Source organism: Bicyclus anynana, chromosome 11 (assembly GCF_947172395.1).
Source record: "Bicyclus anynana chromosome 11, ilBicAnyn1.1, whole genome shotgun sequence".
Taxonomy (NCBI): Eukaryota; Metazoa; Arthropoda; class Insecta; order Lepidoptera; family Nymphalidae; genus Bicyclus; species Bicyclus anynana.
Genome location: NC_069093.1, coordinates 15,604,919 through 15,622,346, shown reverse-complemented (window position 1 = coordinate 15,622,346; position 17,428 = coordinate 15,604,919). Strand labels below are relative to the sequence as shown.

At 40.9% G+C, this 17,428-nt stretch overlaps 1 protein-coding gene across 2 annotated transcripts; it reads left to right on the top strand.

Moving 5' to 3' along the window:
- The first annotated feature begins 1,113 nt into the window (after positions 1–1,113).
- On the top strand, positions 1,114–16,728 carry LOC112043772 (sodium-independent sulfate anion transporter). 2 transcript variants are annotated; one of them, XM_024079335.2, is made up of 6 exons: positions 1,114–1,280; positions 10,942–11,024; positions 12,435–12,754; positions 13,482–13,787; positions 14,262–14,769; positions 15,439–16,728. In XM_024079335.2, the coding sequence occupies exons 2-6, from the start codon at positions 10,943–10,945 to the stop codon at positions 16,134–16,136; spliced, it is 1,914 nt and encodes a 637-aa protein (XP_023935103.1). In that variant the 5' UTR covers positions 1,114–1,280; position 10,942; the 3' UTR covers positions 16,137–16,728. The 2 variants fall into 2 exon arrangements, with proteins under 2 accessions (XP_023935103.1, XP_023935102.1); XM_024079334.2 differs by lacking the exon at positions 1,114–1,280 and adding an exon at positions 1,743–1,910.
- The last annotated feature ends 700 nt before the right edge of the window (positions 16,729–17,428 follow it).

The window sequence follows — 17,428 nt, the reverse complement described above, 5'->3', positions numbered from 1 at the left end:
TAAAATGTATACCTACAAGTAAAATAGACTGTACCTAACGCGTTCGCTTGAATAGGTAGTAATTAAATAAAAATATAAAAAGTGGTTTTTGCGACTGAACACCTCTATAACGAGAGAGAAATACACTGCAAAAAGTATCACTTCTGAGAAACGTAACTACATTTATAGATGTACACTCCAATTCAATTTTATATGGTGTTCACTAATCAACTTTCGAAATTTACTGTTAAACATTCTAATAGCTGAAAACCCTTCTTTTTGGCTTTGCCGGAGAATAAAATCATCATAAAGACTAGCGAATTTTCCTCAACAACTGTATCGTTTTTTATGTTTCTTCATCTTCAACGTGTATGAAACATCACGTGTTCTTTAAAAGTATTTTAATACTTTATAATGGCCTTGGAAAACGTCTCTTTTAAATAACTTATTATTTACCTTTTGAATGTCCTTTTTTATCATTTTAATGTTGAATGTCAGTACATTTCAATTTAAGTGGGTAGGTAGATATCACAATACAGTAAGGCGTAAATTGTAAGTACATTATTTACTAATGTATGGGGTTACTGATGACTATTTTTTCCTTGCTTGTCAGCCCTTGACTGCAATCTCAACTGATGTTGAATAAAATTGAATAAACAAATAATTAATGAAAATGCAATCCAAGATGATAGAAAGTTAACTTGTAAGTGGCAAGTATTTTATTCTAACCGTACGTTAGTCTGTTATTACGTGGATACGCTCTATCATACCGGAGCTTAGCTGTAAGATAGCAACTAGCCACAGCGCAAGCTTCCCAGGACCTGAGCCAATGTAGGAAATCATCATGTTATCAAAAATTTAACCTAGGACTTTTCTGATAAAAACCATATCAAATGCGTCAGAGAGTTCTACAAAATAGAATGTAGTCTAAATATAAGCTGTACAATTATAGATATTTTGGGACTAGTTCCGAACGGCGTTCATCCCTCCAGGGTGTGGAAGGGTGTGCGGTGTAGCAGGGGAAGGGGTCGGCCCGCGCAGCCTCCGCGGCGCATCTCCAGCCAGACGACCGGGCCCAGTCGCCGTTCGCTGCTCGCGGGCACGGGCATCTTGTATACACCGGCACCGGCGGGCGTCAGTCGCGCTCGGGCCGCGGAGCTGTGTGCACGTCGCTCTTTGCTCGCCACCACGCCGCCGCCGCAGCCGCAAGCTCCGCCGTCTCCGCGCGGCATGTGCACCTGACCCCGGCCCGCGCCCGCCCGAGCCTACAGACTTCACCACGACCCCAGAATCAAGCACAAGTGAGTGCCCACTGCCAACTGATTACGCTCCTGGTTCAGTGTATCGCATTTGCGAATCCTTTTTTTTTAAATTTCCATGCCGTTTAAAATTTCAAATGCGATTTTGTGTTCCTATGTGTTAGTGGGGTGAATTTAAAATGTACGCGATGACCGACTGCGGCACGGATATCATACCGGCAAAAATTTTCAAATCGCAGTGCAGGTTACTTACCTTTAATTGAAATGGTAATTATCGTGTTTCATCTCTCAAGACCGCGAAAAGTTTGCGTCGTAAAAATCGAAGTATTTATCAATTAAATATTCATCAATCTATTTCAGTGCTCAAGTGAACGCAAGTTATTCGAGCAAAGTTTATATTTCGTGATTATTAACGACAATTCGAGACGACTGACATCGCATCGCATAGTCGTTACATGTCAACAGACCCAGCAGTAGCTGCCGACAGCCTCTGCCGCGGTTTGACATCTCCCTGTTACGTCAGGTCTCGCGAAACGCGAAATGTCAAAATATTGAATACGGTCCATATTTAAACTAGTGTTGTTGTAAATAATAGTGATACGCCGCTACCAAATTTAAAACTAAAACTATGAGGATTCACAATGTTCCCTGTTCTATGAAGATCGCAGCCAGGTATTTTTTATTATTGTAATTTCATAATAATGTAGAACCATGTATAACTATCTCATGTAAATCATCATGTAGATATCATGCAAACTAAGTTCTATTTTATTTATAAGTTAATTCCAAAGTTCTTCAAATCATATAAGTCAATACTATGTAACGGGTGCATGGGCATTTGATCAGAATACGGGCCTGTAAAATTAATTCCGAGTCCCACCTAGCATAAAATCGGTCGGGAGAAACCCCTTTGACGATTTTATTTCAAAAACATTCTTACGTGATAGAGAAATGTTAATAATACAAGTTTCCAATGCTGATCGTAGATAACAACTTATTACCTTCCTACCTACCCGCATCTTGTTCAGTGGTGCTAGTGCGGTAAACATAATATCGACATGAGATCGATAGTTTGCACGAACTATTTTTTATATTTAATAATTTATATCTTGATATAAACTGATAAACAAGAATCTTAAAGGTTAAGAATAAAAATTGTGATCGATAAATGTAATAAACAATCTTGTATTAGGTAGTTAGTCAGTTACATTTTGGTGAAAAGTTGTTAAATCCCAAAATAATCGAAACTAAATAATATACCTACCTTCAGATACTTATTTAATTAGGTTGTAATGACAAGCCATTTCAGAATTACGTCATTCACAATAATAACTTAAAATAACATAAATAAGCAATATAACTTAATTTATAAATTTAAACCGACTTAAAACCAGACTTTAGCGAGTTTAAAACACAATTAAGTCTATATATCACCAACACTTCTAAACTAGTTATGATGAAACTTGCGCTATTCCCTAAGTTGAAGAAACCCAGTCTGATTATAAAAAAATAATAATTACGGGGGTAAAATGTACTATAGCCCATTATGATCATCGGGGATAAATCAAAATTCATTTTAAAAGAATATTTTGATAAATCCTATTTTAATTATTTAAAAAAAACAAAATAGTATAGGATTTATTTATATACGAAAATGATAATGTAGGATTCTAATGGTGAAAGATTTTTTCAAATTGGTTCATTAGTTTCAGAGCCTATTAAATTCAAACAAACAGTCAAATATTTTACGGGTGGAAATGATAACTTACTTTGTTTGAAGTCGGTTAAAAAGGAAATTAGCTCTGCGTGAGTTTCCGCAGAGACGTCGGTATCCAGCTCACGCTATCGTGCACTTAAAGATCGAAGTTTATTCTAATCATTGTCAATCAAAGCAATCGGCTCGAAAACCGCAATTGATTTGTTTAAGGTGATTCAGAAACTGCGCAGAATCTATCGACATTTGTGCTTTTTAACCGACTTCCAAAAAGGAGGAGGTTCTACGTTCGGCTGTATGTATGTTTTTTTTTTTTTTTTTTTTATGTATGTCCAGCGATAATTCCGTCAATTATGGACCGATTTTGAAAATTCTTTTTTTGTTTTGTAGGGTTTACTTCCAGGGTGGTCCCATTTTTTCTTTCTACGTTAATACGTTTAAACTACAAAATTTCTGTGGTTGTTCCAGAAACAGCTTTAATTAAAACACGACACTGGCTTGGCACCGCCTTCAAACTGATCAGAAGGTAGCACATAGGTAGGATGTTATTTTTTGCTTTTTAGTTAAAGTTATTTTTTGAGTTGGAAGTCGGTTGAATTTTTTTTATTAAATTTTTTTCTAAAGTCTATCTTTTAAGGCCCGCGTAGTATGTTTTGAAATGTGCTTAGGAACCGTTTCGACAATTGATCGTCATTTTTGCTATTCTAAGGTCCGCCTAGATTTGTGTTTTAAAATGTCTTTAATGTCTTGAAACAGTTTCAGGATTTTTCTGATATTTGTGCTATTCTGAGGTCTAGCTTCTAATGTCCGCGCAGGATTTGTGTTTTAAAATGTCTTGAATGTCTTGAAACGGTTTCAGGATTTTTCTGATATTTGTGCTATTCTGAGGTCTAGCTTCTAATGTCCGCGCAGGATTTGTGTTTTAAAATGTCTTGAATGTCTTGAAACAGTTTCAGGATTTTTCTGATATTTGTGCTATTCTGAGGTCTAGCTTCTAATGTCCGCGCAGGATTTGTGTTTTAAAATGTCTTGAATGTCTTAAAACAGTTTCAGGATTTTTCTGATATTTGTGCTATTCTGAGGTCTAGCTTCTAATGTCCGCGCAGGATTTGTGTTTTAAAATGTCTTGAAACCGTTTCAGGAATTTTCTGATATTTGTGTCATTCTGAAGTCTAGTTCCCGAGGGCTGCGTAGATTAGTGTTTTGAAATGTCCGTAAGAACGTTTTAATAATTGATCGACATTTATGATATTCTTAGGTCTAGGTCCTGTCTTTAGGTCTGCCTTTTGGCTTAAGGTTTCCATAGGCGTTTCATTTCTTAGGTCTGAATTTATCAGACTTAAATTATAGGGCTTTTTGTGGCTGATCACATCCGGGCAAATACTTCTGCTTTTCTTAGTTTTGTTGCCAAACATCTTTGCCGATGAGTTTACAGTACAATGCACCATGGGCACCATTTTAAGTCCTTCAATGTGTCTCTGTAGAGTAGTTTTTCCGCTCAAGATAATTTTTCCCATCTTCCGATGATTCAAATATTATAAGTATTACTATCATGTATTCTACCTACCTTAAATAAATTCACTCAATACATTTGTTTTGTATTTATCTCAAACGACAGGAACTGGGGGCATCACTATGAAATTCACCAATTTGTAGGTATACCTTGGTTCGTAGTTGTCCAAACAAATGGTCGCTGATGTGGTCAAATCTTACCTGGTGTTGGTGTAGAGTAATATCTAGCGTAGCGTAGGGTCAAGTGTAGTAATTAGTTTTGTGTTGTGTTGTGTGGTGTTGTGTTGTGTTGTGCGGTGTTGTGATGTGTTCTGTGGTGTAGTGTTGTGTGACACGCCTCCACTGCGCTGATAGCGGCTCACCTCGCGCTTATCGCCAGCTGAAGGAAATACAGCGCTCGTGTCAATATTTTCCCTTCAATTCAATTTATTTTTAGACCTGCAATTAAAAATATATACGCTGTATGATTTGTTTGTTTAAGGATGTACGTATGTAACTTCCTAATGATGTTATTTTGTAGTATTTTAGTAGATACCTACGCAATATTTGATGGAACAACCAGATGATGTCAAATACTGGGTAGTCGTCTCATAACCGATAATAACTTCAGGACAAGCTCGCTAGGAGCACGTCACAATACTATAATCTGGTTTCCCTTCAAAACTCATAAATCTATCGCCTTGGAAACTCTTTTAGAACTTTTATAGGGGAACAATTCACATGGTTATTACGTAACTTTAACTGTATACGAAGCGCACGCAACGGGAGCTTTCGAAAGGAATCTTTTTTTTTCTCGTTTTTGCCACATTTTTCGAACCTGAGATTAGCACGTTAAACCAAACAAAGAAACTTAAATTAATATAGATTTCTTAGAAGTACAAACCGGTTGGTATATCAACATTTCGGGCACGCATTATCTGCGTTTGCGTATAAATGAGCGATTTAAGCAATTAAGTATCACTTGCCTCCAAGGTTAAGGAAAACGTCGCGGGGAAATCTGCATACCTACCTGAGAATTCTTTACAATGTTTTCAAGGTGTTTGAAGTGCGCGGATTTGCACTTGGTGGATAAAGAATCCCTTCAGAGAAACAGTGGCAGTTTTAGGGGTCGCTACGCAATAAATATTTCACATTTAAAATTTAGTTATTAAAATACTTCTAAATTGGATTTAATGCATTTTTCACGGTAATTTTTTAACAAGGTAGCGGTCAAGTGTACAAGATAATCAAAGTTAAGCTCAAGGTATAGGTTCAACGAACGTAACGTAGAGGATAATTAATAACATTATAGTTGCCAAAGACTGCAACTGTGTACTTTTAGATTTATTATTTTCGCGTAGTATAGCAGCAGATTTATCCTCGTTTATAGTAGGTAGAGCTTTCGGGGAGGTACTACCAAGTATACTGTGTTCTGGACTGTAGGGGACCTCGGTGAAATACTTGGCATTTATGCTGGCAGCGTTGGCAAAATGCCACGGGCCCACAATTAGAAAGAGCCTCCGAGACCGACAGCTTAACAATAATCTTACTCATACATCATTGTCTGACATCTAAAAAAAATAGTGTCTGAACATTTTCTGGGGGCCCATCCAATGAATTCACCACGAGCCTCACATTTAGTTACGCCACTGGAAATTGACGGCTGTGACGGGTGACATGCAGTGTTCCTTGCTTGTCCTGTGAAATATTGATGTTACACTGGATAGATGTCGACACTTATTTGTTGTTGTTGAAAATTCTTTTATTTGTTTTCTTTTCATCGTCTGCCAACTGCCACCGCCACCGCCAATTAATTTAATAGTGTAATGTTTTCTTATCCAGACGACTTCATTCGACAGTCCTTTTAATTAAAAGCTGATCATGTCCGACGCTATAATCGTCGGACATGATCAGCTTTCGAGAGTAAGCTATGGGTTTACTAATTCCTCATGAACACTCATTATGATGATAAATACATTCTAGTTAAATCTATTAGCTTCACCATGGCTACTCTGTATGCAGTCCTCGTTTGAGAAACTTCTTGAAGACCACCTGCACTATCACGTCGATATGGTGGCAATTACAATTTACACTTAAGTAAGTTGGTATACCATTGGTTTACTGGTTACCTTAATCCATTGGTGTTCCCATAAACCCTATAAATATTTTTTGTATATACTTACTGTAGAAAACCGTCAGTTCTTGCGTCAAACATTGCTGATGGACTACAGTACCCTGCACTACAGTATATGTCCTGTAGTGGACGTCCATCGGCTGATATGATGACAGTACCCTGGGACCCTGAACATGTTGTTACACTGCACCCATGAACATTATTGAATGTTTTCTGCGTTTTATTGACCCACAGGCTGCATCTGAATAAATGGTAGAAAGCCTTAATATTGTTTAACGTCTATTGAACATCGCGTGAACCTGCGAATCAACCATATAGGTAACATCTGACGGCAATCCTTTCCCTCTCCATTTCAAGTTCGCAGTTCGAATTCTTAATAATATTATGACCAATTGACCGTGGTATTTGAATTCCAACTCCTCCAACCAGTGGTGTAGCGTGCTTTGGCGGGGCCCTCAAAATTAGTTGGTGGGCCCGAATGAAGGAAATAAATATGACAGTGACTTGACGTATGTAGGATGTGTCCAACATTTGGGCGCACGCTTAACCATGGAAAAAAAGGAAAACTCTGCCGTTTTTTTGTATTTTTCCTGGGAAGCACCATTAAGTGAGATTGCGGATTATATTATACAATTTTTTTCTTTAACAAGTAAGGGGCCCCGGTATTCCGGGGACACCGTATCATTGATGACACGGCGGTAACCACGCCCCTGCCTCCAACTTCGAAACTAGACAGTGTCACTTGAAAACTGTTTAAAAATCTGTTCACTAGTTTCATCCCGCTCAGACAAACATATGCATAGGCAAAGATCTTTTATTTAAGTATACCAGTAATAATTATTATGTGACCTAATTTATTTTGATAGCTGCAGTTCGAATTAATGCAAAATTTTATCCTGTTTAGTATATTATTGTTTATATCCCTGTGACAGAATAAATCGTAAATAAACGAATATACTCGTAAATACATAGTTTAATAACGATTATAAATTAATTTTTGACCTCAGAATACAGAGGTGTTTTGACTTTTTGGCATAAAAATATGATAGGTTTTTTTTTCGATTTCCCAAAAAGCAACTTAGTTCGGTAGAAGCGATACCAAATTATGCAAGTCCATTAATTTCACCAATTACAGTTTTAAAGTCACTTTGCCAAATTGAGGATAACGACTAATCGGTGGTCATTATGTAAAAACAAAGACGTTGTGCACATGCCCATAATTCATTTATTATGTAGGTATAGATATTTCATCTTTATCAAGCCATATTCGGCTCATTGTTGAGCTCGAGCCTCCTCTCAGAATGAGAGGGGTTAGGCCAATAGTCCATCACGCTGGCCCAATGCGAATTGGCAGACTCCACACACGCAGAGAATTAATAATAAATTAATTATAATTTAGAAAATTCTCTGGTTTCCTCACGATGTTTTTCCTTCACCGTTTGAGACACGTGATATTTCATTTCTTATAATGCACACAACTGTAAAGTTGGAGGTGCATGCCCCGGACTGGATTAGACCCCATACCCTCCGGAATCGGAGGCAGAGGTCATATCCACTAGGCTATCACGGCTACACAGTATAGTAGGCATTTACAGTAATAATTTTGCTCCCGGATATCCTTTCCCGCCAGAGTCCAAAAGTTTGAACCTTTATTTGGCAACAATCAAGGCAATTGAATTAGAATACGCCCCGAGTTTCACCCGCGTAGTTCCGTTCCCGCGAGAATACGGGGTACGATTTTATAATCTATGACACTCATAAATAACGTGTCTTTCTAGTGATAAAATAATTTTCAAAATGGGCTCAGTAGAACCAGAGATTACCCCTTACAATACCACAAACTTTACCTCTATAAAAATTCTGTAGATAGCTGTAGATTAGAATATTAATGACATGGTTAAAGACCGTTTTTCATATTTTAAATAATATACACAAAATCTAAATCATTTAATTATCTATTAGTAAAAACCGTATGAAAATCCCTTCATTATCATATGAAGTTATCTCGAACAGATAGACAGTTTATGTTTTATAATATGTAGGAGTACCTACTGGCTCGCATCTGGTAGTTTCCACGCCTGCTGTGTAAATATTTGATTGTCACTTTCTTCACTCGAAGTCCTAGTTGCTTGTTCAGCTAAATTCCAAGGGATCCCGTTGTATGAAAACTATAATAACAGATAGTTTTGCTCAATTCAGTCATCGAAACAAACAGTAATATGTCATATTGTTATCAAAAGTAACTGATATCCGCACATTCGACGGCGCACATCTGCACATTCAAACCATATTCGGCTTTTTAACCGACGAAAACGGGGAGGAGATTCTCAAATGTGACGTGTTTTTCATGTGCGATAGAAATTTTTGAAGAAACCATTTATATTTAAATGAGTATATCTCATAGTTGGTCCCATTACATTTTCCATAGGTATTGGACCTAGAAGCACACAAGATAATCGCAACTTGAATAATTATGAACCTCAAATTAAATATGAAAAGTATAGTTTTTTTGCAATATTTATTTGTTGTCTGGAAGAGATCGCTCATTAGCGATAAGGCCGCCAATTGTACATTAGTTTTTAAGTAAATTTCTTGCCTGTTATTATTATTTTTGGTGTACAATAAAGTATATTTCATTCATTCATTCATTCATTATTGGTAAAGTTATGTCAGTCCAATACAAGGTAGATACTAGGTACAAACTATCGTTGTTGGGCTGGACCTGAACAAGTTGTTTGTTTAGGATGTGCATTAACCGAAAAATGACGTGAAAACAGTTTAATGTAAAAGTTTGTATGACTTTGAAATAAAAAAACATACCGCCACAAAGCTATAAGGTTCTTGCCTCCTAAGTTATAACCTCTAAAATTAGAGACATACACTGTTCACAGTAACGATAATTAATTTTTTTTGTAGGGAGTAAGTAATCTAGTTTCTAGATTATTTGTACAACTTTTCGGATATATTTTCAGGATATCAAAAGCAAAGCTTTATGTTATTGCACTACTTATAAGTTGTGGCGTTCTAAGGAAGATAGGTAGGTAGGTATAGCCCGATACTACTATCACCGCAATTTGCCGTCTTCCCAATTTGCCGCTTTAAGCTTCAGCTTTTGCAGCTTCTATGCTAAATCTGGCACTGACCCTTGCAGTCAGAGTCGACTGCTTGGGTGAGTTGCAACAGCTCGAGTGGTTCGTCAAGTCTGTAGTTCACTATGCAGTCGCAGCCAAAGGCAATGGCGTAGCTACCCAGGGGTTAGGTGGTGCTATGCCCCGGGGTCCTCAAGCTCAGGGGGCCCTCGAATGCTGACCAGAAAATCGCGACCGAACTAAACTTAGAAAATTAGGAAAACAAAAAAGAACTGATGAATATGGTTTTTTATTTGCACCAGGGCCCTTGGTTACCTAGCTACGCCACTGGCCAGAAGCAGTTGATCCTGACTGCTAGGCTGTGTATGCGGATTTACGCAGCAGGCGCTATCGGGTAGCTCATGCTGTGCTGCAGTGCGTTACGTCAATGCACATTACAGCTTTGTTCTCGTCTCTTGTGCAATCGGAACAATAAGTTGTTATCAATTACGTCGCCTGTGAAACTAGCGCAGTGTAATAGTTCCGATGTAATCGTTAGGGTGCAATTTACTTAGCCAATATACATGGGTACTTTCCTCTTTTCTTTCTATATTACCTACTACTACCGCGACTTCGTTCGCGTGGAAATTAATTTAATTTAATTTCGCTTTACTTGCTACAAAAAAATTAGAAGGCTCAGCAGCAACGAAGTGTTATCTAGTCTAACAGAAGTTGCTTGTCTTTCGGTTTTTTATGAGACTTATTTCGAAAAGTGCGTCTAGGATCTTTTCGATACTCCTGCACTCTTACGTAAGAACTGCCAAGCATCGCAGTAATCTACATCTTTATTTACATGGTCGATTTCTCTTCGTTTCCGATTCGCACTGCTAATTTATGTGATGCCCGTCCAGGTTATTTTCCCTACCACATATAATGTAGGTATCTTCAAGTCAAGATAGCCATAAATGCGTACTACGACATAATCTCGAGAACTAGAGAGAATGACAAATATCGACCAATAGCAGAATCAAAAACATCGTTCTCTTCTTTATCCTATCGCAACGAAGGATATTTTCGATTCCACCGGTCCATCCCATCTAAGGCCTACTGGGAAAGTGCGTGCCATTGTAGGCTGCATTTCCGTTTACCATCAAGCGTGATTATACCCGCTGGCTACACAATGTAAAGTAAAATCGCGGCTTACTTGACCTGTGTGACACGCCTTAAATCTGTGTGGCATGTGTAAAACCTGTGTGGTGTTGCAGCAACATGTGTGACGTATTGTCGTTGTTGCAGGATGATACCGCGCCGCAAACACAACGCGTCCTCCGGCTCGCTGCCAGCGCCCGACGACAAGCACGCCAGCAACGACTACATCTGTGAGTACAAACTACTAGTCATTGCGTTATCAACTGAGTCCTGAGACCATTTTCTTATCCACATGTCTAGGGTATTTCACTCGCAACAATGAAACCCACGAATACCTTGAAATGCCAACTGTCTGTGAGGAAATCAGTAATAACTGCAAAAAGCATAAAGAGAGGCTAACGCGACATCCCAATCGCCTCGCTAGCTCATTGGTGGTAGCGCCGCGAATCAAACGCCTGAAGCGAGCTGACGTGCTCGATGACTAGGTGACGGCAGAGCTATGGCTCTCCTGTCAGAAACCGCCCTAAAGTCTCACAACTCACCTGCTTAGAGTCTAACGACTGATCGCAGATCCAAAGAGAAAAAAAAAAAAAATGTCTAGGGTATGGAACTCTCTCCCGAAGTCAATGTTTCCTAATTCTTAAAATCTGGGCATCTATAAGATGAGAGTGAATAGGCATATTCTAGGCAAGCGGATTTCACCTTAGGCCACATCTACACTTATCATCAGATGAGATCGTGGTCAAGCGCTCATTCCATATAAAAAAAACTTAAATGTTAATAGATAGACAGACGGGGAAATTATTAGTGACGGGCCACTAATAATTTCGAATGGATTTAAATAAAAAAGAAAATCCACAAACCTCCCACCAGGTGGACTGAATACATCAAACGAGTCGCAGGGATTCGCTGGATGCTGGTGGCTCAGGATCGTGATGTTTGGAAGTCCCTACAAAAGGCCTATGTTCTAAAGTAGACGATGCAATGATTATATTCGCTCAAAAGCGAAAATCGGTTGTCAGAAGCGGCAATGTGAAGTGTTCCATTTGATCCGTTGTTGCTCTGGTATTAGTGTGCACTTATTATGGTTCTGTCTGGCAAGTCCCACAAATCCTTCTGAGGGTGCCGCGGAGTTTCTTCAGCGACACCTTTGGGAGGAATGCGTTTCCCAGCGAGCAAAAGAAAGGCAAATATCGGTGCGTTAGCTGATTTTCAGCTGGCACCTTGAACCAGGCGAACACTGAGTCCCGGCCCAACGGCTCTCTAAAACCTTGACCGGTGATCGGTTACGATTGGTTCTAACAATTCATTTAACAATGACTGCGCAATTCGAATGAAGCATAACTAAGTACAATGATTTGACACTTCGCGTATCGAGTGACACTGACTTGCGTCCAGCTTTTCCACAAACCACAAAAACACGTTCCAAGTCTGCTCCGCCTGTGAAACTGTGTCCACACGCATCACTGGTTCTGGCTAAACTAATACCTATACTTAGCTGCTGAGAGAACATATAAGCTATATATTATCCCTGTATTTTTACGGGAACGGGAACCACGCGAGTGAAACCTCGCGACGTCAGCTAGTTTACTCATAAACCGGAGATAATGTAGACTATGCTAATAGGGGTATTTTCACAGTGGCAGACGGCGCGGCGCGCGAAGGCTGGCGCGCGGCGCTGCGGCGGCGATGCAACCGCAAGACGCTACACAAGCGGTTGCCCATCATCGCCTGGCTGCCGCAGTACTCCGCCGCGCAAGCGCTGGGCGACCTCATCGCCGGCGTCACCGTGGGGCTCACCGTCATCCCCCAGTCGCTGGCCTACGCCAACATCGCGGGGTTGCCGCCCCAGTACGGACTCTACGGCTCGTTTCTTGGCTGCTTCGTGTATATCGTCCTGGGCGGATGCCGCGCCGTGCCCGCGGGGCCCACGGCCATCGCGTCGCTGCTAACGTGGCAGGTGAGGATAGATACATATTGAAATCTATACTAAAATTATGAAGCTGAAGAACTTGTTTGGTGGAACGCGCTAAACTCAGGAACTACTGGTCCGATTTGAAAAATTCTTTCAGAGTTAGATAGCCCATTAATCGAGGAAGGCTATAAGCTATATGTTATCCCTATATTCATAGGGGAACGGGAACCACGCTGGTGAAACCGCGCGGCGTCAGCTAGTTGTAATTATAACCTGACAGTCACGAATGCTAAGAACAATTACATAACAGAATAACGCCGATATCTTTAGATTGGCTTGCCGGATCTAAAACACGGTATAATACCTAGGTAGGTACAGCTAAGTAAAGTAGTACATGGTGGAGTACTATTTCGATCACGTTAGTTTTCAAACAAAGAAGTTTTATAAACGTTCTATACAGTTAAAAATTATACAATGGTACATACATGCACGTCGAATTTTTTCATGTACGGGGATAAAAATTAAAATATTTTATTAGATACCTAGTTGCGTAGGGTTTGCGTTTTTAGTTCTGCGTTCCGCTTTTTTTGTAATGTTTGTAACTTATAAGTATTAACTGGCCGACGCCCTGCGGCGTCCGCCTAGTTAAAGTTCCCGTAAGAAGGAGATAAACAACACTACAATCCTCTTTATAAGATAGCATCGCGCTTGTATAGAAATAGAAATCCGTCTACGAGTCAACTCTTTTAATATTTATTAAAAATGGTTTCAGGTGGCGGGAGGTGTATTACCCAAGGCCGTGCTGCTCAGTCTCCTGGCCGGCCTGGTGCAACTGCTCATGGGTGCGCTGGGGCTGGGCTTCCTCGTCAACTTCGTCTCCGGCCCCGTGTCCTCCGGTTTCACGTCAGCAGTGGCGCTCATGATCGCCACCAGCCAAGTGAAGGACCTGTTCGCGATCCCCGTGACTGGCACCACTTTCCTGCAGCAATGGATCTCAATCTTCCGCAACATCCACGGCGCTGCCTTATGGGACCCCGTGCTGGGATTCGTGTGTATAGCGCTGCTGCTGTCCATGAGGGTAAGTTCACATGAAATTTTAACGATATCAGCAAATTTTATAGGGCCAAGTCTTTCTTGAAAGAGAGGGAATTTGGAGCTTCAACTCCAATGAGAGTCAGCAGGCTTAGACGATTAAAGTCACTTTGTGACGATATTGTCAGGGGTTAGTTAGGGATCGACGATTTAACGAGGCACAGGGGTTTCCCAACTCAGCTGCTACTAAGAAAGGATACTCAATATATCATAGACCGGCCGAGAATACAAGCTCACTTATGATCTGATGGGACTGACATTGAGCTTGATCTTTCAGCCCAGTGTCTGGTTATTGCATCCACAAAAACTAATTATGTTTTACATCTACTTCTGTGAGAAAGAGGCACTTTTATGGACATTAGTTTGTTTTCTGCTTTACGCTTAGACTTTCAGTTCAGTATTAGGTTTTGCACACTCAATAATAATATCTTTTCCATCAACTTACTGTTTTACGTTGCAGAAAATCGGCATGATCAAGCTGGGTGCCAACGATCCAGACGGTCCGAGCACGCGGCAGAAGGTTCTAACGAAAGCGATGTGGTTGTTGGGCACGTGTCGTAATGCGCTTGTGGTCGTCGCTGGAGGCGCGCTGGGAGCCGCTGTAGCTGCTCAGGGCGAAGCACCCGTCCGACTCATGGGGCCCATACCGTCCGGAGTACCAACACCCACGCTACCAGAGTTTTCCTACGTCCGCGCTGATAACACCACGGCCGATTTCCTCGATATGGTGTCGGAATTAGGGTCAGGACTGCTGGTTATTCCGCTGATAGTGCTCTTGGAAGACATTGCCATCTGCAAGGCGTTCTCGGACGGACGGACTATAGATGCTACGCAAGAGATGATCGCGCTGGGGCTGGCTAATGTCGCCAACTCCTTCGTGCAGGCGTTTCCTGGTGGCGGCTCGCTCGCGCGTTCTGTGGTCTCCAACGGCTCCGGTGTCAAGACGCCCTTCAATGGATTGTATACAGGTACCTACTTATTCAATGACACAAACTATTGGAGGTTTTTGACTAAATTTGATCTATTTATCGCATAAAATCACAGACTCATGCGCTATTTTGTATCCCTAAAAACTAAGGAGTCCTACATGATAGCAGAAATTCTAAATTCACGCGGACGAAGTAATTAGCTTTAGCATTTATCATAAAGACATCCGCTATAAATTAATATTTTAGAAATTTTATGTTGATCCAGTATGCCATAAACCATATCCGTTTGTGACGAAACTTTGGTGAATAGTTTTGCCCAGACACGCTTCTCAAGTGGTATTCACACATACCAGGACAAGTATTTATTATTTTTATGAAATACTTGATGTTCTCTTTGTCAGCTCTAATTAAGTGATACTAAAGATTAACAAGACTTGTACAAAGCATTGTTATTGCTCAACTGTGGCCGACTAATGCTCTTGGTGCTACTGTGATGTCTTTATGTGTGTACTTATATATTTCCCCTGAGTACGTATGCGTCACACTGTGGAGTATAGCTTTTATCCCTCATCTCACTAATTACAAGGCTTAATGCGTGTTAATTTGTGCGCATTAATGAATTAATTAGTGCTTTAGGAGTGTGCAGCTTTAACTGCGAATTTATGTTAGCCTTCAATATAGAGTGATGCTAATGATTTATCTTTGCAGGGGTGATGGTGATCGTGGCGTTGCAGTTCTTCACGCAGTACTTCGAGTACATCCCGAAGGCGGCGCTCGCGGCCGTCATCATCTCCGCCATCTTGTTCATGGTGGAGTACGACGTGGTCAAGCCAATGTGGCGTGCCAAAAAGCTGGACCTCATCCCCGGCATCGGCACCTTCGTGTTATGCCTCACGCTGCCCATCGAGCTGGGCATCCTCACCGGGGTGGTGGTCAACATCGTGTTCATACTGTACCACGCCGCGCGGCCCAAGTTCTCCGTGGAGCTGCTGCGTACGGAGGCGGGCGTGGAGTACCTCATGATCACGCCGGACCGCTGCCTCATGTTCCCGTCCGTGGACTACGTGCGGCGGCTGGTGACCAAGAGCGCGGCGGGCGGCTCGCTGCCCGTGGTGCTGGAGTGCACGCACATCTACAGCGCGGACTACACGGCCGCCAAGAGCATCGAGCAGCTGACCGCCGACTTCCACGCGCGCCAGCAGCCGTTGTACTTCTACAACGTGAAGCCGTCCGTCTGCTCCATCTTCGAGGCCGTCACCAAGCCGGAGCACTTCGTTGTGTTCTACGAGGACGACGAGTTGGACCGACTCCTGGCGTCCGACCCGAGATTGGCGCCCGCCAAGCCGCCGCCGTCGCCGCCGCCCCCGCTGCCCCCCGTCTCACCCCCGCACGCCTCCCTCGCCTGACCGCGCGTCGACGCATAGAGATACTAGTATTTTTCTAAGACTATATCGATTTCAGAGATGACTCCGCGAGTCCTTACGTATCGTTGTGATTGTAGAGTATAAAGTTTAGAGTTTATCGACAGTCGCCTAAGCGATCACAGATTGCGAAATATTTTTATTATTAGCGGTCGTTAAACTGCGAATTTAGTGACCGTTCTGAAGGTTACAAAGCTAAGTGTAAGTGTCATAGATCGTTTTATTTATTATAGATAAACCAGTACAAGTTAGATTGTAAATATACGAGTATGTGATAGCGCCGCGCGTGCGTGCGAGTGTGTGTGTGCCAGTGCAGAGCGAGAGGGCGCGCGGCGCCGCGAGTGTGTGTGAGCGAGACGAGCGAGCGCCGTATCCGTTTCTTGTGATTCACGACTATAGTACCTATTCGATTTACTGTTAGATTAATGAATAAAAATTATTTTAAATAAAACTATTAAAAAACAATGACATATAAGATTATAAAATTGGAAATTATAAATATGGTGCGTTTAAATGAATGACTAATGTTTCCCAGTTCCAAGAACAAAATAATTACACTCTTTGAGAGTTAACAAGGGTTACCTGGTTTTATTTCTTCTCCCAAACTTGTCTCCAATTACTATTTATGCCGACACTAATTCTCTGTTTTTGAACTAAAAAGTTGATGACTTCATTCACCAGTATGTTATCCTATCGATAATATTTTTATTAATATTCAAAACCTCGATATTATGGCATCACCACAGAGTACATAATAGTACTTCACTAGTTGATGTCATCAGGTACAAATTTTTTTCAACTATTTACACAGCACAAAGTCATTTCATAAAGTTTACCTGAATACTATTACTGATACTATTACGAACCTGCATTGGGGAATGAGGAAGTAATTTTCAACATTTAATGACATGAAAGAAACATTTTGTACAATTTATATGCTGTCCTTCCTCTACAAGGCCTGCCTTCATATGGAGAGGGTATATGGAATTATGGAGCCTTAGTCCACCACACTGCTCCAAATCCGGTTGGCAGGCTTGATAATGTATGACTCTTAACGATAATTATCATGTTGATCATAATAAATACCAGGTTTGGCAGTTTAGCGTGCTCTCCAAGGCACGGAAGTGCCAACCACCAACTTTACAACTCCAGGCATTTTTACTGAAAAATTTAAAATATATATGCTCAGTATTTCTTAAACCAACCCAGAAAGAACCTCTTGATACGAAGACCAAAGACCTTATACTTCTAACAAGACTGTATACTAAAAATGTTAT

Excerpts from the sequence above, each read along its gene's own strand:
- LOC112043772 (XM_024079334.2), top strand. The coding sequence starts at position 1,867 with ATGAGGATTCACAATGTTCCCTGTTCTATGAAGATCGCAGCCAG. Across the intron at positions 1,911-10,941 it reads TCTATGAAGATCGCAGCCAG|GATGATACCGCGCCGCAAAC; the intron begins GTATTTTTTATT and ends TCGTTGTTGCAG. Across the intron at positions 11,025-12,434 it reads CGCCAGCAACGACTACATCT|TGGCAGACGGCGCGGCGCGC; the intron begins GTGAGTACAAAC and ends GTATTTTCACAG.